Here is a 27,667-nt window from a genome sequence, read left to right as displayed (position 1 = left end):
ACAGCGGCACGGAAGTTAAGAGACAGACACGGAGTCGGGGATGGGAACAGAATGTGATTTAGTGGCTCAAAGAACAAGCCCGAGCTAGACTTTGAGAAGCACAGGCAGGCAGAGGCAGAAGGTACAAAATAGGTGTTTTTTAATTGAGAACTTTTATAAAAAGGGGAGGAAATATGAAAGGGTCTGTGAGCGAGGCCCGGGCCTGCGGCGTCGGTGGGAGCGGCTGGGGTGGCAGGAGCAGTGAAGGGCGTCCCCACTTCCATCTGTCGGTCAGTCGTTCAATCTGTCCCGGCCGGCATCCCTGTGCGCATGCGCACAAGCGGGCTGGCGCGAACCCGCGGCGGGAAGACCGCGTGCGCAGGCGCGGGGCGGGCGTCGGGGGCAGCCGGGCTCAGGCCCGAGGGCGGGCGGGCGCGCAGTGGTGCGGCTGGTGCGTGGGTGCGAATCCCGGGCGGCAGACGCAGCGGAAGGAGCCGTCGGTGTTGACGCAGCGCGCGTTGATGCAGAGGGGAGCGGCCGGCTGGACCTCGTCACACTCGTTGATGTCTGGGGAAGGGGGTAGAAGGAGCGCTGCCACTCAGGGCTGGGAGCGTGGGCGCTCGGTTCCCTGGCCCCTGAGGCTCCTGGGGCTGAGGGATGCGGGTGCAGAGCCTCCTGGTTGAGCTTGAACCCGACCACTACCATCTGCCGGCTGTGTGAGCCTGAACAGGTGGCTGTACCTCTCTGTGCCTCAGCTTTGTGTTCCGTAAGATGGGTTCGATAGCCCCTAAGTCGCTAGGTTTTTGTTAGGGAAATAATACTGACGATGATATCAACCACAGTAAATGCTTACTCCAAACCAGACATGAGTTAAGCACATTACCTGTATTAAATTTATCCTAATAACCCTATGAAGTAGGTTCTGTGATTCAATTTGACATATGTGCAAACTGAGGCCCAGCGTGGGGAAGCCCCTTGCCCAGTGTCACACAGCAAGCCTACACTCTGCTCAGCGGGTTCTCAGACCAGCTCTCAAAGGCTCTGAGTGCCCAGTCCCCTGCTATATCTCGGCTGTGAGACCTCGGGGAACTCAATTCTCTTTTCTGAGCCTTGGTTTACACAGAGGCCTCAGTGTCATTGTAAGTCAGTATTAATGATATTTACAAGTCTTTGAAATGGGTTCTATGACTTCAGTCACTCCAGATGAGAAAAACTTAGCAAAAACCTGGTCAGGTCACACAGAATGTTGCTGGACTGAGTCTGAGCTCTCTCCGACTCCCCTAAAGTCCTGCTTACTACTGTCTAAATTAGGCAAACATGATTCATATTCCCACTTTACAGACCAGTAAACTGAAGCTCTCCAAAGAGGTCAAGCAAATTAACCCAAGGTAGCACTGGGAATCATTAACTATCACGCCTGCAGGATTCTACCCTCCTACCCTGCTTCCAGCCCAGCCACGGCACTGGGGTCAAGCTCCGCTTTCCTGAAGTGAGGCTGCTCCTTTTGGGCTGGCCCTTCCCCTTGACGTCACTAAGCACCCACCTGAAGTCAGGGCTTCCACCCTCTCCCCAGGCACGCTGGCCCTGGCCAGCCTCTCACCGACGCAGGCCATGCGGGTCATGTCCAGGCGGTAGCCGTCGAAGCAGTCGCAGGTGAAGCCCTCGGGAACGCGCACGCAGCGGCCGTGGGCACAGCCATCCAGGATCCCGCACTCCTCCGCCTCCAGCCCCTCGTAGGGCCCAGCAAGGGCGCCTGCGCAGAGCGCAGACTCCCTGATTCAGGGTCTGTGCCTTCTCTCCCTTATTTCCCCAAGGCTGGGCGTGCCCCTGGCTCTGTATGTCCCTCTCTGAGCGGTCCATCCCTCTCCAGGGGGCGCTGTGCTCTCCCTAGCTTTCCCTGTGTCCGCACCTCTTTCTTGGTAGGTCTACAGGTGTGTCTCTGTTCTGTCCGACTGCATCTGTGTTTTCCCAGCTCTCTGAGCCTGTCGCTCCCCCTGGCTTCTTCGTTTCTGCATCTCTCTCCTTCCCTCCTCCCAGTCTCCATATCTGCACAGCTCAGTCCTCCTCGGAGTCCCTATCAGCCTGCAGTGCTCACCAGCATAGCCTCTGCCTTCGCGAGGTTCCTCAGGCTCTGGGAAGGAGCCACGTGTGTCGCGGGGCCGATAGCGCCAGCGGGTTCCCGGGCCGGGTGGAGCAGGAGCCTCAGATTCTCCATAGGGACCACCATCATCCTCAAAGTCCGGCATGTCGAAGGGTGGAACCCCGTAGGGGGCCTCCCGGCGGGCGAAGGGCCCAGGTGGCGGTGGGTAGGGATCATAGGGTAGCACAGGTGGTGGGTACAACTCAGGCCCATATGGAAAACCCTGGTAAGGTGGACCTAGGTCTGGGCCATACTCGTAGGGGAGTCCAAAGCCACCTGGCCGCGGGGGGCCATATGCAGGGGGGCGGAGCACATTGCACAGGGCCTCAAAGTCATCTGTAAACAGGAGACAAGCCTAACAGTTATCCCTTGCTTGCCTTGCACCCACCATTCATGTCCCCAGAGGAGAGGGTGGAAAGAACCCAGAGGAGAGGGTGGGAGGGCCTTGGGATGAGGCATGGAAGGGGCTTCAGAGGAGAGGACTGGGCTTGCAGGGTGGGGCTCAGGGGTTCTGGAGCCAGGAAGGAGGGTCCAAGGCTGAGACTAGGGTTTCAAGGTGCTGGGGTCAGGAGTATTAAGGACTGCAGCTACAAGTTATGGTCCAACATGCTGAAATTTGGGGGACCCATGGGAACTCTGGTTAGGGGTATAAAGTAATGGGATGCTGGTGTTTTAGGGACCAGGACAGGGAATTCCCAAAAACTGCTACTGGGGGTCTGAGAGACCAAGATGCTTGGGGGGAGGGGGGGAATTTGAGCCACAGGACCTGGAGGTCTGAGGATCGAGGATGGGGTCTCTGGGCCTGGGGCTGGGCTGGGTTCCCAAGGGCTGAGGATTGGGGGAATCAAGGGTTTTAAGAGCCAAGAGCTGGGGATCTCTGGGGCTGTGTGTTGGGGTTTTAGGCACCTGAATATGGGTGTCCAAGGCACTGGAACTTGGAGGCCTGTGGGTTATGACCAGAGAGTCTGTGGGCCAGGATGGTGGGGTCTGAGCACCTGGTATTGGAGGTCAAAGAGTCCAGGATTTGGGGGAGGGGGTCTCATGGGTCGTTCTGGTGTTCTGGAGACCAGGATTTGAGGGTCAGAGAGACCAGACCTCAAGGCCCTATGGGATTGGAACTATGGGACTTGCCTATAGGACTGAGAGGTGTTTGGGATGTGACTTGGTGGCTAAGGAACCAAGATTTAGGAATGGGCTGGGACATGGGGGGGTCTCAGGGGCCGAGTTTGGGGAGATCTAGGAAGCTTACACTGGGTCTAAGACTAAGAGATCTAAGGCCTGGGTTTGGAGCCTGAGGGTCAGGGCCTCTGAGTGTGGCCCAGGCAGGTGGCAGTACCTGAGTCCTGGGCGGGGCAGAGGGCACAGTCCATGCCCCAGGCCTCCCCATAGAGGCAGCAGCACTCTGTGTAGGTGGCCTGGCGGTCCAGCCGAGGGCGACTGCACACAAGGTCAGCCCCCACTTCCTGCCAGCACACTCCCAGGTTGTCCTCTGAGGGCAAAGACAACATGCATCAGGGTGGGACTGACACTTAGATCCTCCCAAATGTTCAGCCTCCTCTCCGGCTGGAGTAGCCCAGTGACTTCTGCCTATCACCAGATCCTTTTCATCAGCTGTGATCTGATTCTCAGAAGCCCTCTGAGGTAGTTTCAAGGTTCTGAATTGAGGGCAGGGCTTGGTCTGGCATGAGGCTGTCATATAGGAGAGAGCAGAGGGGTTCCGATGGCTGGGAGATAGGGTCTGAGAAGGCTCTATCCAAGCCTGGCCTCTGGAGGGCTTGGATACCTTGGGGAAGTTGATTTTCCTTGCTGAGCATTGTTTGAATGAAGTGTTTGGGGATGCTGTAGGAACAGAGTTTGGGGTCTGTGGGCAAAAAAAGAGAAAGAACCCAAAGAGAAAGAGACAAACACATCCAAACAGAGGTTCAAAGAAAAACAGGTCAGCAAAGATGCAGAGAGAGACAGAAAGAAACAGACTCAGAAACAATGATAGTCTCAGAAAATGTCAGAGAAAAACCTAAAGACAGAAACCCACAGAAAGATGGAGTCAGAGATACAGAGGGAAATAACAGGGAGCATGCCTTTAACACTGAGGCCAGTTCCTGTTCTGTCCTTAAAAATAAAATTCTTCACTACGGTCATATAAGGTAGGGCCAATTCCCCCAACGTGCACAAAGGAAGCTGGGAATCAAGGGGCTGGGCGGCGTGGGCGGGGCGTGGGCTGCCGTGGGCGGGGTTACCGAGGCTCTGGCTCTCGTTGGAGACGCAGCGGCGCCGCGAGCCGTCCAGCACGAGTGGGGGCTCGCACGTGCAGTGATAAGAACCCACAGTGTTGACGCAGCTGCCCCCTTCACAAGCCGGCTCGTCGTCCGCGCACTCGTCATTATCTAGGGTGGCAGGGAGGGGTGGGGGGTGGTTGAAAAGCAGCCGCTACCCTTTCCCAGTTCCCCGGCGCATTGACAGTGACAGATGGGGTCTGGACTCCAGGAAGGATTTCCTCCTGGTGGTGGCCACATTCCAGAGAGGGGCTGGCGTGGTGGAAGGCCGGGGAGAGTTCTTTGGGGAATAGTGGAGGGGGGGCTCGTACCGACACACTCCAGTCGCTGGACATGGTAGTAGTAGCCGTTGCTACAATAACACGAGTAGCCTGGGGCCGTATTCACGCACACACCACTTTTGCACACCTGGTCTCGGAACAGCTGGCACTCGTCCACATCTGCGGGAAGGATGGTCAGAGGCGTGCTCCCACCAACAGATGGGTGGGGGCCAGGGCGTGGGGTGGGGTGGATGATGCGGGGGAGGGGAGTGTGTGGCTATGTGGCATAACCAGGGAAGAGAGAGACACAGAGGTGGCGATAGAGACTCAGAGGTAGAGATAGGAAAAGATGGAGACCAAGACAGATGGGGTGGGAGGAGACCAAGAAACAGGGTGAGAAAGGGAGATTAAACAGACGTGGTGGGTGGATAACCCCCACCCCCCGCACCCCCACCCCCGCGCGCTGAGGGTGGGTGGGGCTTAAAGTCTGGCCTCACCTCTCCGCTGGCTTGGGTCTCCGCTAGGCGTCAGGTAGCCCCGGCCGTGGGGGCACAGTGACTGGTACTCAGCTGCACACAGAGACAAGGCTAAGCCCTCTCTGGGCCTGCTCATTCCCACTTGTCTCAGTGCTTTCTCTGGCCCAATGCTCCCTGCCCAAGTCTTTAGCCTCATGCCTGCTGGTGCCCACCTCTCCGCCTCATGCCCACTACCCAAACCCTCAGCCCTGTGCCCACCCAGCAGCCCATGCCCACCTGTCTCTGTGCCTGGGCACTGCTGGATGCGGCAGCCGCTGCCCCAGCCCTCACCCACGGTGCAGCAGCACTCCTGCCACGTCACGTTCCGAGCCAGGATGTTGTCACAAGCATCTGGAGCTGCTGTGTCAAAGTAGCACTCCCTACGCCCGCTTCCCACAGGTCCCTGCCTAGGTGGGCTGGGCCGGCGGGGTGGAGGTGGTGGGGGTGGCCTGGCTGGCAGACCAGGGCTGGCAGGTGCTTGGGGCTGCGAGCCTGGGAAGGTGCCTGGGGAGACAAGAAGCTTTAACCAGTGTAGGCTGAGCCTCCAGCCCCCATGTTATAAATGGGGAAACTGAGGCCCAAAGGGCTCCCAGCCATTAGTGGCAGAACTAGACCCCACTCTGTCATTGTCCCTTTCTCTTGTTCTTACCTCCTGTAATTTCTGTACTTCTTGCCTCCCCACCTCACACTCTCCCAGGCTTCTGGCTCAATATGGCCACTGAGTTTTCATAGGAGGAAAGGGGGTTTCCCTGACCTCCTGGATGCCTCCCTGGGCTCTCACATCCAACATGTTCCAAATTGGCCTCGGAGTCTTCATCCCCAAACCTAGGCCTGGGTCAGGGCACCTCTCCCCGACCCAGGCAGCCTCACAACATGTCCACTTGGCTCTTGATTATTTCTCCCACCCACCCTTTCTTCCCCTCCTATGGCTGCTGCCTTGATCCCGGGCCCTGCCCCAGCCTGATGCCTAGTCTCCCAGCACCCAGGGTCACCTCCTCCAACCCACCTTCACAGGGCAGCCAAAGGAGGTTTTAAAATCTGATTATACCTCCCCTCCTGCTCAAAACCCTCCCATGGTGCCAGGGTAACCTCGGGACAAGTCTAGCCTCCTGACTATGGTGAGTCAGTGTGGCCTGGCACCAGCCTCCTTCTGCAGCCTCTCTCCCAACTCCTTCCCTTGCTCTGTAAAGTACCTCCCTGAACTTACTTCAGTTCCCCCAACATGCCAGGCCCTCTCTTGCCTTGCCAGATCTTTGCTTTTGTCCTTGCTCTCTCTGCCCTCATCCACTTCACCTGGCTCATTTCTACTCATCCTATTGCTCCCAGCTCAGACATCCCCTCCTATAGGAAGCCCTCCCTAACTCTTCTCTCGGTCTGGGGCAAGCATTTCCCCTGGAGTCCCACAACCCAGTAGCCTTTCCTTGGGACAGGTTCATTCCCTCTGGCCTGTGCTTCTTTATCCCAGCCCTGATTTATATGGGTTGTCACCATGTAGTGATGTCTCTGTCAGCTCTACTGTGTTGTGAGTGTCTTTAAGACAGAGTGATCTTCCCTGGTCACCACTGTGTCTCCAGTGCCCAGAATAGAAATCTGGTAAAGTCAGGCAGGGCCAGGATCTAGTTCTCCTAACTGAATCCCACTACCCAAGTTAACCCATGAGTTCTGAAGTGTTTTGTTGTTTAAAACTGGCATTTAGCCCAGCCAGGCGTGGCTCAGTGGTTGAGCATTGAACTAGGATCCAGGAGATCATGGTTCGATTCCTGGTAAGGGCACATGCCAAGGTTGTGGGCTTGATTCCCAGCAGGGGGCATGCAGGAGACAGCAGATCAATGACTCTATCATCATTGATGTTTCTCTCTGAAATCAGTAAAGATATATTTTTAAAAAAACAAACAAAAAAAACTGGCATTTGCTCTGGCCAGTGTGGCCAAGTGGTTAGAGCATTGGCCAGAGCACCGAAGGGTTGCAGTCTCGATCCCCAGTCCCAGTTGGGATGAGTGTGGGAGGCAACCAATCCATGTGTCTTTCTCACATCGATGTTTCCCTCTCTCCCTCATCGCTCCCCCCCTCCACTCTATCTAAAAGCAATGGGAAAAAGACAGTGGCATTTAGGCGATGGCAGCTGTCCACATCGGCAATGGTCAGGCCACGTCATTTTCCTGCGGGGCAAGTGGCCATCGGTTGAATAGACGCTGACATCAGTCTCACCAGCAGAAGTCCGTGGGGGAACACAGCGTCCAGTCATGGGGTCAAACTCCTCAGGACTGTTGGGGCAGACACAGAGGAAGGAGCCCTCCACATTCTCACACAAGGCTGCTCCACACACGCCCTGTAGTGTTTCACATTCATTCACATCTGTGAGCAGGAGACAACAGGGTGGTGGAAGTCAGTGGTGGTAAACTCTCATTTCAAAGGTCTAAAAGTCGGAGCTTTCAAATATAATGGGTATTTTTAATGGCCCAGCCCTGTCATCGTCTTCTCCTCTGATGACAAACCCTGAATTTCCCTTGAGAGCCCTCTACCCCTCCATGTTGAGCCCATGTGTTCTGAGCGGGGGCTACATCTACTCCTAGGCATGGGAACAAGTGCCAGGCACAGCCAATCAGATTGCTGCATTTCTCTGGTTCAGAGACAGGAAGTGCCTAAGCTGGACCAATCAAAGCCAGTCCTGGGACTTCGGCTGGACATAATGAGAAAAAGCCTCCCTCTGTAGCTAGGGATGCCAAGATGAGGATGTTAGCCAGAGGTGCTAGGGCCACCTCTGTCACTGTGTAAAGAGGGTCTGCCTGAAAATAAATGCAACAGAGGAAAGCAGAGCTGAGAGAAGAAGACAGGTAGCCTTGTTACAATTCCTGGATCCAAGTGTGCCTGAAGTTCAAATACATCCCAGGACTTCATGGTCTTACTTCCTTTTAAATAAACATAACTGGTTGTGTTGGCATCTGTCAAAACTTAGAGAATGTATAATTAAGATTCGTTCATTTCCCTGTATGTAAATTGGACCTCAAATGAAAATATTTGTAAATACATATTGAACTCTGGTTAATAATATGCATAATGAAGAATTTAGAAAGAAGTATACTGGTGCCTATAATTCAATTTTAAATCTATCCAAAAATTTAGGTGTATTCATGGATAGATATGTGAGGAAGCAAGTATAATAAAATGATAATAGAATATAGGCCATACTGTATGTTTAGAAAATATCTTCATAAAATGTTGGGAAGCCCTGGCTGGGTGGCTCAATTGATTGGAGCATTGTACTATACACCAAAAGGTGGCAGGTTCGATTCCCAGTCAGGGCACATACCTAAGTTGTGGGAGGCAACCTATCAATGTTTTTCTCTCATCTCTCTCTCTCAAAAAAAAAAAAAAAAGGAAAAATAAAGAATGTTTATGTACATTTAAGATTAGTGCATTTTACATACTTTATGTATGATTTTTTTTAAGCATCCCCCAATTAAATCTGAATGAAAACAGTTTCCTAAAGATGATCTTATATCCCAAGGTCTAAATTCCACACCCTCCAAAGCTCACATTGTTCAAATCTATAGAAAGGACTGGGCCTGACCGACCTTTTCCCCCACCCTCTGGTCCCACCCACCCCCTGGAGCCCCGTACCCACGCAGTGACGCCCGTCCCGAGCCCCCTCGTAGCCCTGGTCACAGAGGCACTGGAAGGAGCCAGGCAGATTCTGGCAGACGGCATGGGCCCCGCAGAAGGACTGATTCCGGCATTCATCCACATCTGCAACCAGCACACAGTCAGGCCATTGCTGGACCTTCTATCTCCCCTACAACTCACCCAATGCCCGGTGGACACCCACCCTGACATCCGCCCCCAGGTGTGGGCTGGTAGCCAGGGTCACAGGCTGGCGTGCAGCGGTAGGAGCCAGGGGTGTTTTCACAGCGCTGGGCTCCACAAATAGCTGGACCATATTCTTGGCACTCGTCCACATCTGCAAGAGTGGGGACAGGGTTTACAGGATTTACAGGTTCCTGAGAAGTCTCTATGAATCTGCTATGATAGGAGTCTGAGCTTCTTAAGATTGACAGTGGTGATAACTCCAAAGGCCTGATTGCCATTTCTCCCGTAGCCCAAACATGGTCCTACCTCAGGCTTTTGCACTTGCTGTTCCCTCTGTCAGGAACACTTTTCCCTCAGCTATTTACATGCCTTCCTCCTTCACTTCACTCAAGTGTCTAGGTCAAGCCCTCCTAGCACCTGCTCCCCCACTGCCCTGTCATCTCTGCCCATTTATCCTGCTACATTTTCCTTCTTAAACTTGACATATTATAGCCACCTCCCTAGAATGCAAACTCCTCAACAGCAGGGGCTTGTGTCTGTCTTGTTCCCCACTGTATTCCCAGGGTGTAGAACAGTATCTAACATACAGTAGGTGCCCCAGATTGTTTGCTGAGTGAGTTTTGAATTAATTTACCTATTTCTTGTCTGTCCTCCCCTCACATGGCTGCTCCATGAAGGCAGGGATTTTGTTTGACTTACTGCCTGTTGCAACCCCAGTGTCTGGCACACAGCAGGTGCTTAGTGCATTCTTGTGGGATTAGTGAAAGAGAGCCCCTGAAACTAGGTTTCCATGAGTCAGAGGTCTGGCAATCAGAGAGCCAAAGGCAGCCCACAGTCATTTCATCTGTTCCACAAAATGCTGACCCCATACTCCATCCAAAACAATGTCTTAGATGAGTCCTAGCCTCCTGTTCCATCCAGTACTCTGCCAGAGACTGCTGGGGAAACGGGGCAGGAGGGCTGGGAGGTGAGGGGTGAGGCAGGGGCATGGAGGGGTGGGAAGGCATGGAAAAGAAGAATAGGAAAGGGGTGGTCTGAAGGTGGAGCAGAGTCTGGAAGGTGTAGACCTGCAGTTCCCAAGGCCTGGAGAAGTCTTAGGAAAAGCAACAGACTGAATCTGGAGAGACAAGTAGCACTTTGAAGGGCGGAGTTTAAGAGGGCAGGGGGCAGTGCTTGGAGAAACCTGGGGAATTTCACATTGGGAAAGGATGGGGCCCAGGACAAGAGAAGTTGCACCTCTTTGGAGGGACAGCTGGAAGAAGAGAGAGTGGTGGAAGGTGGGAAGAGGGCAGGTCCAAAGAAAGGAGGCCTGAAGAGGGAGAAACAGGGAATTTTCATCTGATCGGAAAGGGGGAGGGAAGCTGACTTCCAGGAGGTATCTTACTGGGATAACTCCACTGGCAGAGGGGGCATGGCCTGCTTCTGGAAGCAAGGCTGGGCTTAGTTCCTGATAGTAGTGATTTCCCCATCCTCCCACTTTGCCTCCACAAGAAAATACAAGATACACTAAATTTTTTTAAAACAAAAATTAAAAGAGTATTGAATGTCAACTGTAATTGGCAAATAAAAAAATTAAACAAAAATTTTAAGAAAGAAAAATAAAAAATAAAGACACAGTGGTGGTTTATTTCCAGCACAGAGATAGGGAGAGAGTTAAGTGCATTGGTTGGGGCCCTTTCCATCTCTACAAGTCTGTGAAGCAGGTGGTCCCTAAAAGAACCAACTCCAGTAACTTAGGGGCTAGGGCAGTGGTCTCACCGTCACAGGTGCCTTCAGGGCCCGCGTTGTAGCCAGGGTCGCAGTCTCGGACACAGCGGTAGGAGCCGGGGGAATTCTCACAACGCTGGGAGCCGCATAGGGCCGGGCCCCGCTCGCGACATTCGTCCACGTCTGAGGGGTGAGACAGGGCGACCGGATAGGGGAAGCAGGAGAGGTAGGGAGGCAAAGAGAAAATATGGGGCAGTCAAGGAGGAGAGATGACAGGAGGGGGAGGCAAGAGAAGAGGGCGAGAGAGGAAGAGGGCAGAGGAGGGGAGACGGGAGGCAGAGGGAGGGAGGGAGGGAGGAAGGGATCAGGCGGCGGCGGGGCCTCTCACCCAGGCAGGAGGCGAGGTCCGGGCCGGCGCGGTGTCCCGGAGGACAGACGCACTCGAAGGAGCCGTCGGTGTTGGTGCAAATGCCGCTCTGGCAGAGGTCCTCCTCGCTGCATTCGTCCACGTCTGCGGGACAGTGTCCAAAACCGGACCCACCTCCTACTCTGCTTAACCTACCGGCCACTCCCCTCCACAGCCGTCTCTCCGCCCCTCTGGCGCGGAGACAGTCAACACCTTCCCCGACCTGCCTTAGGCTCCGCCCTTCCCCGCAAGCCCCACCCCTCCGACGGGTTGAGGCCCCGTCCTTTCCAATCACTGCCCAGCTGTCCAGACTCCGCCCCTCCCCTTTCCTCCCCAAACTCCTCCCCTCCCTGCGCAACCCCAGGCCCGCAAGACCCGCCCCCAAGAAACGTCTAGACTGCAGTCCAGAATTCGGACTCCCCATTCCGCCCTCTTCCACTGGTCCTGCCTTTTCCTGGTATAAGACCACCCTTTCCGGGTCCAGGCCCAGCCTGGGTACAGACCCAGACAAGAGGCTCCGCGGGGTCCGGGCCGGTAGCCGGGGGCACAAGTACAGGCGAAGGAGCCGTCGGTGTTGAGGCATTCGCCGTGGGGGAAGCAGAAGTCGCCCTCAAGGCACTCGTTCACGTCTAGGGTACGCGAGATAGAGCTGGGGGTCACCGGGCCCGCCTCCGAGACCCAAGCCCCGCCCACAAAGTGACCTCTTGTCCCCCAAGCCGCATCCCATGGGGGGGGTTCCTAAGCTCCACCCACAGCTCCTCAGTCCAGCTTTCACCTCCCCAACAGGCTTCGCCTAGGAACCCATGCCCATCTCACAGGCTCTCCCGCCCCTGCCCGTCCTGCCCACCTGCGCAGGGCCCAGGCCGGCCGGCCGGCGCTCGGTAGCCAGGCTCGCAGCTGCAGTGGAAGGAGCCTTCGGTGTTAGTGCAGTGGCCATGGGGGCCGCAGGAGGCAGCCGAACTGCATTCGTCCACATCTGTGGGAATGGGGGTTTCACAAGGGGTCCAGTCTAGAGACACACTGGACGGAATTCGTTGGAGCAAGGGGTCTGGAGGAGGTGGTGGGAAGTGTCTTGTGTTGGGGAGACCAGGGTTCCCTGATCCTGGGGACCATGATCGGGGGTCCTGTGGGTCTGGGTTTCTGGGAACTCCCTATGCCAGGATCCTGGGGTTAGGTGAAGGAACTCTGGACTGGTACAGAGGTCATACATTAATTAGGGTAAGGGGTCAGGTATTGTAAACAAGGGTCATTGGATGACATCCTGATGAATCAAGGGTTAGAGTCAGTGACTGGGGTCTGAGACCAATTAGGGTCAGGAGTTATAGTCAGGGTCCAGAATTCTGCCTCTAGTCAGGGGTTTGGGCCAGGAACCATGAACTCAATCAGGGCCCAGCGAAGGGACTCTGAGAAGAGATAGGGGCAATGAAAGAGACAGGAGCAAGGGTTGCACAGTCAGGGGTTGTGCTCAGGATTATGGTCAGGAGTTATGATTAGGTCAAATGTCACAGTCAAGTTCAGGGGTCACAAGTCACACACAGGACCAGGGACAGGCAGGGTCAGGAGGGTCAGAATTGCTATAGAGTTGTGGTAAGGGGTTATTAGCAAGGGTCATGGTTAGGGTCAAATGTCAAGTTGAAGGTTCATGGGGCACAGAGCAAGAAGTCACATTCAGGGTCAAGGGTTGTGATCCAGGTCAGGAACTGCAGTCTGAGTCAGGGGCCTATAGTCTATATGTTAAAAGTCACAGTCATACTCTGGGGGTTGTGATTCAGTAGAGGAATTGAGGTCCAGTTCAGGAGGTTATGGACCAGGTGTGGGCTGTAGTCCAGGACAGGGGTCACCATCTAGGTCAGAAGTCATGATGCAGGTCCAAGGTCACAACTAGGACCTAATCTCACCAGTACATCGGCCACGGTGCAGGTGGTAGCCAGCAGGACAAGCCCTGCACTGGAAGGATCCGGGTGAGTTCACACACTCCTGCCCAGGGCATGCCAGGTGGTTCTCACACTCATCCACATCTGAAGGGCAGGGGAGAGTATGACTTGAAGGAGTGGTCCAACAGCCCCTGCACCCACCCACAGTCTTCTCTTCCTCCCCAGACTCACCCTCGCACTTAGAGCCAGCGGAGTTGGGTTGAAAGCCTGTTGGGCAGACGCACTGGAAGCTGCCTTCTGTGTTCTCACACCGGCCATAGGCACAGGGCTGGGGGCTACGGGCACATTCATCCACATCTGGGGCAGTGGGGACCAGTGGGGCTGAGGAAGGGGCCTGGACCCATCCCCATTTCCATCACCACCCACCTCAGCATTCCAGTCTGGAAGCAGCCTCCTGGACTTTGCCCAGGCTGCCCCCTCCTTCCTTGTTTCCCCATTCATGGTCCCTCTACAGCTGCCAGGGTGAGGCCTGGACATCACCTCCTGCAAGTGGCCTTCCTGCCTCAGAGTTGTCACCTTCTCAGGGGTCCCACAAGCAAAAGAGTATCATCCAAAAAAGGGAGGTAAAATGAGAACGCCTTCATATTTGGAGAAAGGGGAGAAGACTCTGGAGTCAGACCCTCCCCATCCTGTCTCCCCCACCCTTCTGCTCCTGTCCTCCACCACTGAGCTCCATCACCCTGTCTCTGTGCCCCCCAACCATGTCTATCTCCAGTCCCCATAGTAAATGGGGTGAAGTGTGCTTGGACTCAGCACCCTCACCTTGGCAGGGGGCCCCTGGCCCTCGGGATCGGAAGCCAGCAGGGCAGGCACAGTGATAGGAGCCTGCCGTGTTGTCACAGCGGCCTGGCCCACAGGGTCGTGGCTCCTGGGCACACTCATCCACATCTTCCTCACATGTTGAGCCCCGGAAGCCAGCCGGGCAAACACAGCGGAAAGAGCCGGGCAGGTTCTCACAGACCCCTCTGCCACAGAGGCCCGGGCTCTGGATGCATTCATCCACATCTGAGAGGGCAAGGGACCTGTGTCATACCTCCTTTATGCCGTCCATGCTACACTCTGCCTCCCTGACCTCCATTGCTCTGACTTTGCACCCTCTACCACCCTGTCCCCAATCACTCTTTCCCCTTGTCTCCGTCACTCAGCCACCCTATCTCTTGTCATTCTAACTTTCCACTTTCTATCCCTCTATGTTTTCAACCTCTATTATAAGCTGCCTGTCTGCCTCCTAGAACTCTGCCTTTCTAGTCCCCACCAGTGTGGACCTTCTACTGACCCCCATAACGGATATATCCATCATCCATGACTCAGTCATTCTGTTTCCCATTAGTTGGCCTCTATCCCCATGTCCGTCTCTACAGCCATCAGGCTGCAGGACTGGTTCTCAGAACCTGGCTCCTGTCTCCCATCAGTCAGCCTGATTGCTCGGTCTCTCCATTCCTCATCACTGCTGCTCTGCACTCACCACCCACATCCCCTTCCCTTCTGCCCCTTCCAGTCCCTCACCTTGGCAGCCTGCTCCGTGGAGTGCAGCCTGGTATCCAGCAGGGCACACGCACAGGAAGCTGCCTGGAGTGTTCTCACAGCGCCCACGGTCACAGGGCGGCGGCACGCGGTGGCACTCATCCACGTCTGCGGGCACAAGCCAGGCGGCTGAAACTGGGGCAGACAATCTCCCCCCCAACACACACACACTCCTTGCAGCCTAGCTTAAACCCGAGCCAGCATGGGAGGGAGACAGAAGCAGTAGGGAGGGGTTCGGAGTAGGGAGATTTAAGACAAAGATGGGGCTTCAGTGTTGAGGGCAAGACAAGATCTGGGGACCCCACTTGGGTAGGAGCTGAGAGGTGAATGGTGAAGGGGCAATGTGTGAAGAGCAGAGCCTGGGCAGGACAAGGGAGGGAAGGAAAGTTTTGGGGACCAAGTAAAGGGGAGAGGGAAGGGGCAATCTTGGGACGAATGCAGCACTGGTGTGGCAGGGTGGGAATCAGGGTTCGTGGTCAGTAGTTAGGTTTCTGCAGTTGTAGGACAGGGGTGGGGCCTGGGGACAGTGGGGAACTAGTCTGGCACATGGAAGGGGCCAGGCCAAGGGTCTGGAACTTGGGAGGGGAGGAGCCAAGGGAGAGCAGAGCGGGGATCTGGTCCCAGGAGAATGGTAGGGCAGTAGTAGAGTAGGGACCGGGAGGCAGTGGAGGGGCCTAAGGGAGAGAGAGAGCTAGTCTAAGAGGGAGACGGGGCCAGGGGCCAGGGGCCAGGGCAGCAATAGTAGGGCCGAAGAGGCTTGGGGGAGCATGAGAGGGCGGGAGCTGCTCTGGGGGTACAGCGGGAGAGAGGTCCATGCAGAAGTGAAGCCTGGAGCCCGGTGGAGCAGATTTCTCACCCAGACACTCCGTAGCCCGAGGGCCAGGTCGGAACCCGGGGCCGCACACGCAGCGGAAGCTGCCTGGCACGTTTTCGCAGCGCCCGGGAGCACAGGGCGGGGGCATGCGGCGACATTCGTCCACGTCTGAGGGCATGGAAGAGGCTGTTCAGGAGGTGACCTGGCACAGTCCCCCGCCCCGCCTCCGCCCACCCACTCCGTCTAGCTTACCGGTGCAGTGTGTGCCCTGCCGGTTGAGCCGGAAACCGGAATCACACGTGCAGGTGTAGCCACTGGGCCGTGGGATGCAGCGTCCCGGGCCGCAGACCTGGGGATTGCGCTGACACATGCCCGCGGAGGGACCTGGGGGGCCAGTCAGCCAGGGTTCCTCCATCTCTGATACCTCTGCCCCATTCATCCCAGTACAATCCCCTCAGATCCTCTGCTTAAAACACCTTCATGATGTCCCTCTCCAAGCCCAGTCTTTCCACTTGTGACCATCTTCTCTTTTATGGTGGGACATTTTCATCAGATCCTCTCCTGAATTTCCCCGTAAGACCACCCTAAAGTCTACATTTTTAAATATTTTGCTCTTCAATTCTCTGCTCAGGTACATTCTTAGTGCTCTCATGAAAATAATTATTTGTCTAGCATTAACTGAGCACTTAATATGTGCCAGACACTTCAGAGACAGATCACTGAATCTTCACAATGATTCCTATTTTACAGATGAGGAAACTGAGGTTCAATGACTTGCTCAATTAACAGAGAACTTGAAGCCAGGCCTGTCCTACTCCAGATCTTGAGGTAACCACCACCCAACCCTCCATACCTTTATCTCTTTCCACCCTCCTTTATTCCCCTGGCTGTTGCATCTTGTTTGTTCTATCCTTGAAACCTCCTTCTAAGACCGCCACCTGTAATATCCCCATCAGTGCCCTGGATTCCCTCTACCAAACCTGATTCTGGGACCTCAGGACCAGTCCAGGCCGGGATACTGGGTGGGGGAAGCTCAGGACCCGGCCGAGGTTCAGGCCGAAGTTCTGGGCGACGGGTGGGCAGAAAGCCTGGTAAAGAAAGGCTGTCAGTGAGTAGAGACCTGGGTTTGGGTGTCCCCACTCCTCCCTTCCTTTCCCTATGGGGCTGGGGCAGCCCCTTAGGGATAACACCCCCTCTTCCAGAAACCAGCTCACCTGTGGGTGACCGAGCGGTGGAGGGTGGGGCACGGGGCTGGCTGAGGGAAACTCGGGGTGGCTCCTGGCTTAGGGGTCTGGTGTTGTAGCGGAGGTCGGAGGCCGAGTAGTGGTAGCCAGGACCAGCAGGACAGATCTCTCGAAAACCCTCTGGGAACAGGAAAGGAAGAGAGAGAGGCAGAGAGAGGGCATGAAAGCAGGGGGGATTGAGAGAGAGAGAGAGAGAGAGAGTGAGAGAGAGAAAGGGTCTGGCTTTGACTGGGGATAAGGGTTGGCCTGGGAGTATGTCAGGGGTTTGGATTAAATGCTGGGATGGGGTGGTACCCTGGCCAAAGGTTGGGACATCTCAGAGGCCAAGTGTGGGGCCAAGGATGGTTTTCCCTATTTGGGATGGTGATGGGGTCTGGTTTGGGGTCTACAGAGACTAGGCTGAAGGCCAGGAAACAGTGAGGTCCCTTGTGGAGTCTGGTTTTAGGCAAAAGCTAGATTTCCAGGGAGGGCAGTGTCTGGGGCGGGGCCCAAGGCAGAGCCTATGCTGAAAGTAGTGTTATGAGCTGGGGACTTGGTTAAAGCATGGGGACTTGGTTGGACAGGCAGCATATCTCAAGAGCTAGGAGTGGCCAAAGCTGGAGGCGATGCTCAGAAGAAGGTACTGTGTCTCAGGGATAGGTGTCTAAGGATGGGTGTGGCCTGGTGCAGAGTTACAGTCTGAGGGTAGCTGGTCTCAGAGGCTGGGCGGTGCCCAAGACTAGGTAGGCCCCAACCAGGTTTGGGGGCTGTGAGCCTCAATGACTGGGGGCGGGCTCTGGGGCGGGGCCTAGAGTGGGCATTGTATGCATCAAGTCTAGGGGTGGGCCGGCAGAAGGCGCTCACCTGAGCCGAAGGGTGGGCAGAGCTGGCAGCCCCGACCCCAGGCTTTGCCCACACGGCTACAGCAGCAAATCTGTTTGGTGATGTTGCGCAGAATGGGCAGCGAGCAGCCGCCGTCGCGGAGCACACGGAAGCAGGGCCCCTTGGCCTCCGAGATCACGTGCTGGGCTGGGGGAGGGGGAGGACATTTTTAGAGAGGGTTTGGGAGGGTAGGGGATCTGAGAGGTAGGGCACTCAGGGAGGATTTGGTGGATTCAAGGGGATTTCAGGAGAGATCTGAGGGGGCCTGAGACAGAAATGATGCGTCTGGAGGTCTGGGAAAGGTTTGGGGCCTGAGGAGAGTCTGAGGGGTGAATGAGACAATCTAAGAAGGTGTCAGGGTCTGAAGGTCTGGTGGGGGAAGGTGAAGGGATTGAGGGGTGAGGCTGAGAGAAGTTGAAGAAAGTCTGGGGACCTGAAGGGATCTGGAAACAAAAGGTTTGAGGGGTTCTTAGAAATGGCTGAAGAAGGTCCAGGAAGTCTGAGATGGATCTAATAAGAGACCTGGGAGTCTCGGAGGCTCTGGGGGTGTCTAAGAAAATTAAAGGTCCAGGGATGTTCTGGGACAGGTCTGAGGGCACAGCGGGACGTGGGACCCAGCCTCAGTCCCCTCTTGGTGACTCACAGATGCAGCTGCTGCGGGATGAGTCCAGCAGGAAGCCGTCAGGGCACACGCACGTGTACCCACCATGGGTGTTGGCACACTCCCCGTGCTGGCAGCGCCGGCCAGTCGCGCACTCATCCACATCTGCCAGGAGGGATGGAGTGGTCCCAGTGACGTCAGGGACGACCTCCCTGTCGGCCCCGCCCCTAGAGTCAAGCCCCTTCCACCCCGTCCCACCTCACCTTCGCAAGACCCATTAACCCTTTCAAAGCCAGTTGGACACGGACCGTCTGGGGCTCCCACTCGCCCGGAGCTCCCTGTAGAGAGAGGAGAGGGGTGGGTTGGGGGCGAGAGGAGGAGAATGGAGTGCGCGGGGACGAAAGTGGGGTGGAAGGCACTAAAAAGTGTTGGGTGTTGTTTGAGTTCAGGGTCGGCCCTAAGTTGGCGGTCTGACCGAAGACAATGTGGGAGGTTTCAGAAATGCATGACTGGGGGCCATGGCACGAAGGCAGGGTGAGAACAGAGTAGCCAAAGTCAGAAAGTGGGGTGGGCGGACCCAGAACGTATGGATAAGTCTAGGCTGGAAGTGATCCCCACAACCGGGTAGGCGTGGCTAATTTGAGGTCACGGTTTATCGTTGGGCAGAGTTGGGAAGCAGCGGGGTTCTCACCGCTCCCCAGCTCCGAGCACCTCGGGGACGTCCTGGGGCTTACCCAGGTGCTCCGAGCACGACTGACAGTCGTGAACACCCCAGGCCACGCCGGCCCCTCTGCAACAGACTTCCTGCGTCCGGAGCCCGGGCAGCGGGGACGCGCACTGTGGGGAAGTGTTGAGTGAGTGCGCCCCAGCGCAGTGGCACGCTCAGGGCCCCTCCCCACCAGCCTCCTCTCACATCGCCTCCGCGTAGCTCCCGAAAGCAGTAACCAAAGCCCGAGGCGTCCGAGTAGCTGTCCTCGCGCGGAGCGTTCTGAGCCAGCACTGTGTAGGGCGCCGCCGCTTCCGCCCGAGCCACGGCCTCCGCCCGCGCCACTGCCTCGGCGTTCGCCACATCCCAAGGGCCGGATACACGCTCCACCTGGTGCACCACCACGGACGCCTCCTGCGGGTGCTCCACATGGACGCTCACCATAGACGCCACACCTGGAGGGAGGTACCGCGGGGCAAAGTGGTGTATACCCGGGTTCTTAAGGAGTGGGGCTTGGAATGGGCGGGAGGGCACACTGTAGAAGCGTCCTCAGGGGAAGGCAGGAGAGGTGGGGGTCAGAGGAATGGCTTGGTGGTGGACAGAGGGGTAGGAGAGGACCCCGGCCGCACTCTCCTCACCGTGCTCATCGTCGCGGTGGTTGGCTAGTGGCATGGTGTACACCGAACGGGTGAGGCCTGGCATGGCCGGGGCTGGGGGCCGAGCGCCCGAGGAATGCAACTGGCAGAACTTGCCAGCGAAGTCCGGGGGGCAGAGGCAGCGGTCAGGCTTCATGCACACACCACCGTTGTGACAGATCAAGGGACACAGGACTGGGGGGAGAGCGAGGACACTCAGTCAGCAACCCTTCTGGCAGGCATCCCTGGGGCCAGCTCACCCAAACTAGCTCAATCCTTAACATTATAACTGCACCCTCAAAGGTATCACGCACTGCTAAGTCGCTACCCTTTGAGCTGTCTTGTGCCACCTCCACCAATCCTTGGCCACTTGCATTGGCTCGTTCCAGTTGCCCAGAACGCTGCGGTATAGCTTCCCCGACTGGGTTGGCTCACCACGCCCTCCGGCTCTTTCACTTCCATGTTATCTCGCCTCTGCTCTCCAGTCCTACTTTCCGACTGAGTCCCCAGCGTACCAGCCCCACCCACACAGAGCTATCCCCGCCTGGTTTGGCTCAGCCCCGCCCACTCTAGCTTTCCGTAAGCATTTATTTATTTATTTTAAAATTAAGTTTATTGGGGTGACGTTGGCTAATATGATCATATAGATTTCAAGTGTACATTTCTATGATACATGATCTGTATGCTGCATTGTGTGCCCACCACCCAAAGCCAAATCATCTTGCGTCATCATACATTTGGCCCCCTTTCGGTAAGCATTTAGCCCCGCTCATCTCACCGTCTGGCCGCGAGTTTTGCTGTTCTAGCCCCTAAGACCCAGCTAGTCCCTAGCATTGACTAAAACCACATTTTAATCACTCCCTGGCACCACGCCCCCTTGCCGCCCCGCCCACATCACCTTCCACTCCAGGGATTCTAAACTCCGCCTATCAAGTTATCCAACTCGCTGCCTTTAGCTCCGCCCACTTCCTTTCCTTACGCTGATTTGCCCGGGCTTACTCGTTCACGCCTCTCGCACCCCACCTCCCTATCTGGGCGCCCTAGCTCCGCCCACCGCAGTATGTCTCCGCCCACCTCCCCTTTGGCTAGGGCTCCAGAGTTCTAGCTCTGGCTTCCCGCCTCCAGTATCCCCGGGGCGGGGCCGTCAGCGGGAACGCGCCTTCTCTCTGTGCGCGCACTCGCTGGGCCCCAGGCCACCTCTGGGCGGGTACTGCCAGCTGTGCGGCGGTGTAAACAAAGAGAGGGGCGCGGCGGGGGTAGGGCGGTGGCTCCGCATTCCGGATCCTTGGGGAGCCCCAGGACCGTAGAGCCAAAGAGGGACGGACTTATGCTTCCAGGGCACCCCCTCCCTTTCTCCCCAGGGGCGACCGAGAACAGCTGGAGACAGCTGTGTGGATGGGAGGAAGGGGGCAGGGGGCCGGAGCCGTCCAGGAAGGCGTGTGTGGTATTCTGAGCCACACGCTGGAGAGAGGAAGGCATAGAGAGAGCCTCCTCAATTTAGAAGAGTAAAGAGACTGGACTCCTGGGAGGAGATCAGCTAGAGGGCATTATTCCAGGGTTCAAAGACTGCTCAAGTTTTCTGGAATGGAAAGGGGAAGAGCCTAGCTCACAGGAACCGAGGCACCCATTCAACAGGAGTCCATTAAGTCTTTTGGAGAGAATTACCTAGAAAAGAGAACTCTAGTGCCTTCTAGGGGATGGCCAATTTGAGGGTGCTGAGAACAATGTTAGAAGGAGAAGTGGGATTCCAGGGAGTCCCCAGCACTCTAGAGCCTCAATAGTCTGGGAAGACTAAGATACTGTGGAATCCCCCTTCTCCTTCCAGCTAAGGGATTAGGTGCCCAAGTCTTTTGTTTAAAGACTGCCTGCAGAGAACAGTGCCTGGAATCCTAATCAGCTGATCAAGACTAACTCTGAGGTTCTCTGAAGATAGATAGGTGGTCAGAAGTTCCTGGGAAGGGGGTCAGCTGGAAGAGAAGGACTTGGAAAGACAGGAATTAGGAATCTCTGATGGGACTCAGTTGGAAATATAGGAAAATGGTAGTCTTTTGTGGGAAGAGAATTCAGGTAGGAAGTGGAGTTATCGGTGTATAGGGTTTGTAGTCTGGGGCTTCTCTGGAAAGTGGGAAACAGTAGCTGAGGAAAATACTACAGAATTCTCTGGTGAGGAGCACAGTTTGGGGATTATATCAGAAGAATGGGAGGGAGGAAACTTCACTGGAAGGGCTTTTCTCTAGAGTCTATTGATGGGGGTGGAGATGGGACTTAAGGTCTGAGGGCAGAGACTCTGGGCTCCTCTAGTTAGGGGAGCTAGGTCAGGACTCCAGGGTACTCTAATAGGGGTTCTTAAATGAGTGACAGGCCTAGGAGAAGCTTAACTAGAAATCAAGATTCCAGGAAAGGTCTCTGCTGGGGGTTGTGATAATCAAGCTTGGTCTGGAGGGCGCTTTCCAGACTCAGAGCATTTCTCCACCTTCTCTTGGCCTGAAAGCAGTCCCCCCACCACCACCCCCCCAGCTCCCTGAGGGCTGCCATGCTAGGGCAAGCTGCTAGATGGGCATGGCCAACTCCACCCCCATGTCCCTGGAGAAGTGAGAGCTGAGGACATCGGGGTCCTGCAGAGGTCAGCCCCCTTTCACATGCCCCTCCTTGTGCCTCCAGGGGCTTGGCACCCGCCTGGGCACGGCGCCTGGCACGGGCGCGTTGGGGCTGGGCTGGGAGGGAGTGAAGGAAGGAGGGAGGAAGGGGAGGAGAGAAGGAGTGGCAGCAGGCGGGGGCTCAGGCGGGAGATGAGCTCACGCTGCAAGGGCTGGTTTGGCTGGGGGCCAGGCTGGGCGAGTTTTCTGCGCCAGGGGCCCCCACTCCCCACTCCAGAGGGCCTCTTGGGTTGGGGGCAGGTAGGCCCCGACCTCGAGAGCCAACCCATCCTCACACCCTGGGGCAAACAGGTGGCATGATCTCCCCACCTCACCTGAACCCTTGGGGGCTTCCCATCTCTAGGGGTGCCTGGTGTGCACTCTCCTCCAGTCCCCTCTGCCCCCAGGGGGCACCACATCCTCTAAGCCTCCTGTCTGGATTTCTCTCCCACGTGTGACCCTTGCAACTCAGGGTCCTGCAGAAACCCTCCTTCAACCCTCCTCTCAGCTCTCTGGATCCACTTTCCTCACCCCAGTCCCCCTCCACATAGGCACTCCCATCCTGAATTTTCCTAATTCCTCTCATCCATAGACGCAGAAACTGGGATCCCCCCCCCACCCAGGCCCTGAAAATCCCTTGGTCTTCAGGGACCCATTACAGCCTCGATCAGGCTCCCTTTCCCCAAGCTCCCAGGGCCCTCAGTTCTGGTATCCCCAACTTTGACTCAAAGGCTCGAAAGTCGGCCTCAATCCCCTCACGTGGGACGCCACAGGTCCCTGAGAACCCCATTGCTTGAAAAATCAGGACCAAACCCCAAAAGCCAGGAATTTGAAGCTCCCTATCTTAGGTAACCAAGGATCCCCCAGCACAGGGAATCTGGGCTCCCTCTCCCTGGGTGACTGTTTCCCCCATCCCCAGGAGTTCCTCCTCCCCATGGGAACCCCTCCCTCGGGACCACCACCCCGCACTCACAGGCGCGGAAGCCGGGTCCCCCCGGGGCCGCCCCGCCGGGCGCGCCGCTGTCCACGCTGGTGGTGTTGCGGGGCGCGCAGATCGGGGTACAGCGAGGGCCGGTGGGCCCATGGACGCAGCGCAGGCTGCACACCGCTGGGGTAAAGCGCACGCGGAGGCGCTCTCGCGGCTGACTCTGTCCCGGCTGCGGCCAGAACAGCGCTAGCAGCACCAATAGCGACACCCAGAGCAGCCGCGCGCCGCCCGCCATGGCTGCAGCGCCGCGCTCGGCCGCGCCGCCGCCCCAGCCCGCCCGAGGGGCCCGGCCGCACCCGCCCGCCCGCGGGGGAGGACGGCCGCGCCCCCGCTCAGGCCCCCCCCTCCCCACCACTCCCTCCCCGGCGGCCGCGCGGGGGCGCGTGGGGCTGGGCGCGCAGCCAGAGGCGCGCAGGCTGGGCGCTAGACTCGCAGGGGGAGGGGGGCGCCCCCTCTGCCCCCCTCGCACCAACAAGTGAATGGGGCCCGCAGGGGAGCGGGGAGGAAGGGAACAGGTGGGGGCGGGCCGTTTCCCCCTAGACAGGGCTGAATCCATAAAGAGGAAGGAGAAGTGGGGGCCGCATTTGGGGAGGAGGCTAAGGGCTGATTTTCTGCCCTAGGTACAGAGAAGGGGGCTTCATATGGATAGGGGAGCTGTCACGGCACATCTGGGCAGCCAGGTGGCACATCTAAGGGAGAGAAGAGTTAGTGCACCTGGGCACATGAAGAAATTGGGGGGTCTGGATGGTGGGCAGGAGCTGGGGGGGCGGGGCAGGAGGCTTTGGGGATACACTAACATCTGACCAGAAACCCCCGCACCTGGTAGGAGAAGTCAGAATGGATAAGGGGAAACGGTGGACTGAGGCTGTGGGCGGGGGTCCTTATATCTGGCCAGAGGCCCACATCTGGAAGACTTTAGGGAGGAGGGGACACATCTGGGCTGAAGGCCACAGCAGGAGGGGTACTTTTGAGGGTGGTTAAAACTAGGGGGTGTGCTAGCCCAGGGTGAGAGCTGGAGCGAGAGAAGAGCAAGGGAAGCAAGGGGAGGCCTTTGGCCTCTAGCCGCCCGGCAATTTTGGGCATTCAGTGACCAGGCAGGCGCCAACCCGCACAATCGCTTTTGTTGTCTGGGCTAGTTCGGCTGCGCTCTCTGGCGGGACAGCGCCCCCCTCTTTGGCCGCGGGGAGCCCGGTCGCCTGGTTTCCCGGCCCCACCCCCGCAGGTCAGCACCTCTGGCCGGCGTCTGGTCCTGTCCCGGGCTCACCTCTTGAGGCCGGATGCTGGGGTCCCTAGAGGGGGCCGCGTCCTGGGGTGGGGTGCTGAGCTACAATGGGGGGCGGCTAGGCAGCGGCTGGACCGTGGGAACCAGACGGCTTTATCTGGCCCGGAACCCCCCGCCCCCAGGCGGCAGAGGAAAGGCGGATGTTCTTACCCCGGGCCTGGCCGGCAGGGGCGCGCTGTGGGGGCCTCCTTCTCAGCAGTGCCCGGCCCCCCGGCCCGCGGGGCCGGCGTCGCCTCAACAGAGCTCGGGCCTCCTGCAGCCTGGGTGGGAGGGGGCAGAGAAGGAGCTGTCACCGCGGTTAGGCTGACACCCCTCGCCCTGAGCTGGAAGGGGCCTTTCAGCCCCGGAGGTCTTCCTGTACCGCCTCTGCCCACCCCTCTACCCCGCCCCCCCCCGCCCCCCCCACTACAGGGACCAGGCCTTGGGCGTTCTTTAGAGTCTCAGCGAGAAACAGAGACAAATACGGTGAGAGAAACATGAGGAAGGGAGGAAGAGAAAGAGGAGAGACACAGAAGAAAAGACAGGTAACAATAGAGAAACAGAAAGAGACAGAGATGGAAAGAACAAATACAGAGAGAGGGACATGGAGATGGAGACAGAGAGATGGAGAGTGGAAGCTTCAGAGACTGCAAGAAGCAGGAAAGGAGAAATAGAAACATACAAGTTGATAGTCAGAGGAGAGAGAGAAAGAAGAGGAGACCCAGAGAGCAGAGCAAAAGATGTGCCAGAAATGGTTGAGCTGGGAGAGCCTGAGGGTTTGGTAGGGGAGGGACTGCACACACTCACGTCAGTGGCTGCCAGTTAAGGGACACCTGTTTCTTCCTCACGCTGGGGCTGGGGCTGGGGCTCAGCAGCGCAGGGGCCACTGGTGTCAGGCACCGCTGAGGGCCTGCACACTTTTCAGGTGGGCAGCTCTGCACCCTGCAGGAGGCTTCAGAGACAGCCAGGGACTAAGTGGAGAACGACAGGACCAAGTCCCTCTTTCCATCAAGTGCATACAGATCTCCAACTGGGGTGAGGGGTGGGGAAGGGAGTCCCCAGCCCCTCTTCTTCTCCATTTCACCCCCTACCAATAACCCACCTAGGAGAACCCACCTCTGAAGCAGCGGCTCCTCCTGGGTGATCGGGCTGGGCAGCAGCGACAAGCAGCAACACTATAAACAGAGGGGTGGAAATTACTCAGGTCTCTAAGGTTCTAAAACTCCCCAAAGGTAGGCAATGAGCATAGGGGAGGAAAAGTCAAGATAAGGCTTGAGGGTGCTGGAAATAGATGTGTGGCGAACTTGAGGCACTATGCTACATGCCTCTGTTTCCCTATCTATACAATGGGAGGCAAATTGGCTTAGCCTCTCTAGGGATGAAGGTCATAGCAACCTTATTTTTACTTGTCTTCTGAAGTGTTTGGAGGTAAAGTATTATTGGAAAAGACATTTTAAAGTATTTTTTAAACGATTAAAAATTTAAAAAGACTCAAAGAGGGTTTCTAAGCATATTTCCCAGCCCAGACTATCTGGGAATCTAGACCCCTGCCCTCCGGGCACATCCCTGTCCTGGGCTCAGACGTCATCCCGAGCATAGCCGGCAGGTGGCGCCACTTCCACAGACCTCAGCGGCTGTGGGTCCTCCTTCGACAGTGGGTCCAGCAGGGTGCTGAGGTGGAGGGGGGTACAGAAGGAGCCACTGCCCCGGACTGGGAATCCCGACGCCTGAATTTTAGCCTATTCCTGCCCTTGCAAGCTCGTGTATCCCGGAGCCAGCGTCTCCTGGTCTTTGGGCCTCGGTTTCCCGCCTGACCAGGAGGAAAGAGTTGTTCTTGGAGAAATCTTCGCGCCCAGGGGGTCTCAGATTCTGGGTAGCGGAGCCTTCAGCTCAGACGCAAGTGCGTCGCAACCGAGGGGCCCCCCAGACAAATCCATTCTCGCCCGGCTAAGGGGGACGAGGCACGAGGGAGCGCACGCAGGCCCCGAGAGAAGGGCAGTGGGGGGATGCTAAGAAGGGGACTTCAGGCGCGTGGACTCTTTCCAGACGGTAGGGGCCCAGTGGGGAAGGAGGCCTCCGGGTGGGAACCTCCGGGACCCCCAATCTCGCCGTCATCCCTCCTGCCTTTTCTCCCGGTTAACCCCTTCCCGGCCCCGCCCCCGGCGCGGCTCGGGTTACTAAACGTATTCGCAGAGACCCGGGCGGGAGCGCAGCCCAGCGCCTTTGTAGCCGAGGGCTGCGCTCGCTGCAGGGCGGGGGGTGCTGGGCAGACCGTTTCCTTGGGTCTCGTCACCTAGACAGGGAGGGTGGCTACAACCCCCACATCTATAGGAAATTCTGGGTCTCTTGCCGCGAAATCACTGGTACCTCATTCATGCCCGAAATCCTTTAATTCGAGGAGAACTAGAGCATCTCCAACCCTCAGGAAACCTGAGGAACACCCCCGCCCGCACCATTCCCCGCAAGCCCTTCCGCCATCAACCCAAAAGTCCACGTCTTCCTCATGAGGGAAGTTCAGGTGGCCCTTTTCATGAACCCGGGCGCCCCGAGCCCTAGAAAACCAGGACATCTTAACTCCCTCATAAAATCCCTTCATAACCTCCCATAGTCTTCCTCCTTAAGCACCCAAGAAACTTGGGGAACCCGACCCCAGTTCGAGGGCCGAGGAGAACTCAAAGCCCCGCCCCCATAGAAACTGGGACCCTTCTCTGAGAGAAACCCCAGAACTCCCTGGAGCCACATCCATCTCCACCGCACACACCAGGAGGGACTCACTCCCGTCAAAACCTCGGTTCTCCCCGGACTCGAACCCCTACAAAATCGAGGGCCCTGACAAATCCAAGCGCTCTGGCTCTTTCATCCGCACCCCGAGGCAGTGGGTTCGATTCCCCCCATATAAGAGAGTCCTTTGCCTCCCGGATAACCACACTCATTGGGCGGCGGGGGCACAGGGAAGAGGAGGCTGCAGCGGGGCTTACCCGGCCGGGCGGCCCGGGATCACCTCAGCCTCGCCGGTCTGGCTGGGGCTGGGGCTGGGGATGGCGGCGGCGGTGGCGGCTGCGAGGAGCGGCAGCAGCAGCACCAGCGGGAGGGGGCGGCGGCCACTGGGGCCCGGCCGCCGCATCGTGTCCCGCGTGGAGTCCCGCTCCAGGCCGGCCGTGTGTCCAGCGGGTCCGGCTCGGCGCCGCCCAGCCCCACAACCCCGCCCGAGGCCGACTCATTTTCTCCACTGTCCCGGTCGCGGGCTTCGAACTTCTCGCCAATCAGAGCCCGGTGCCGCCATGGGCGCTGCCCGCGCGGCCAATGGGAAGGCGGCAGGGGCGGGGCTAGGGGGACAGGTGTTGGGCGGGGGGCGCTGGGGCTTGCCTGGAGTTCT

The 27,667-nt window shown here is 57.3% G+C and overlaps 1 protein-coding gene across 4 annotated transcripts; it reads right to left on the bottom strand.

Annotated features, from left to right (window-relative positions):
- Positions 1–122: 122 nt before the first annotated feature.
- LTBP4 (latent transforming growth factor beta binding protein 4) lies at positions 123–27,415 on the bottom strand. 4 transcript variants are annotated; one of them, XM_016209146.2, is made up of 33 exons: positions 27,270–27,415; positions 25,408–25,466; positions 25,099–25,243; positions 24,463–24,572; positions 19,410–19,601; positions 18,979–19,226; positions 18,800–18,902; positions 18,329–18,403; positions 18,108–18,230; positions 17,447–17,611; positions 16,574–16,723; positions 16,340–16,447; positions 15,612–15,743; positions 15,402–15,527; positions 14,528–14,653; positions 13,784–14,026; positions 13,193–13,318; positions 12,986–13,105; positions 11,935–12,063; positions 11,591–11,716; positions 11,070–11,192; positions 10,733–10,864; positions 8,994–9,125; positions 8,789–8,914; positions 7,376–7,522; positions 5,405–5,671; positions 5,150–5,221; positions 4,704–4,832; positions 4,357–4,503; positions 3,456–3,608; positions 2,075–2,455; positions 1,580–1,732; positions 123–546 (listed from the first exon to the last, which is right to left on the bottom strand). In XM_016209146.2, exons 1-33 carry the CDS (start codon positions 27,413–27,415, stop codon positions 392–394), a joined length of 4,869 nt encoding a protein of 1,622 aa, XP_016064632.2. In that variant the 3' UTR covers positions 123–391. The 4 variants fall into 4 exon arrangements, with proteins under 4 accessions (XP_016064632.2, XP_087682830.1, XP_087682832.1 ...); XM_087826704.1 differs by having other exon boundaries at positions 16,340–16,723; XM_087826706.1 differs by lacking the exons at positions 24,463–24,572; positions 25,099–25,243; positions 25,408–25,466; positions 27,270–27,415 and adding an exon at positions 23,016–23,272.
- Positions 27,416–27,667: the final 252 nt, after the last annotated feature.

Source organism: Miniopterus natalensis, chromosome 18 (assembly GCF_054644295.1).
Source record: "Miniopterus natalensis isolate mMinNat1 chromosome 18, mMinNat1.hap1, whole genome shotgun sequence".
Classification (NCBI taxonomy): domain Eukaryota; kingdom Metazoa; phylum Chordata; class Mammalia; order Chiroptera; family Miniopteridae; genus Miniopterus; species Miniopterus natalensis.
The sequence above is the reverse complement of the archived record's forward strand: the minus strand, read 5'-3'. Positions and strand labels throughout refer to the sequence as shown.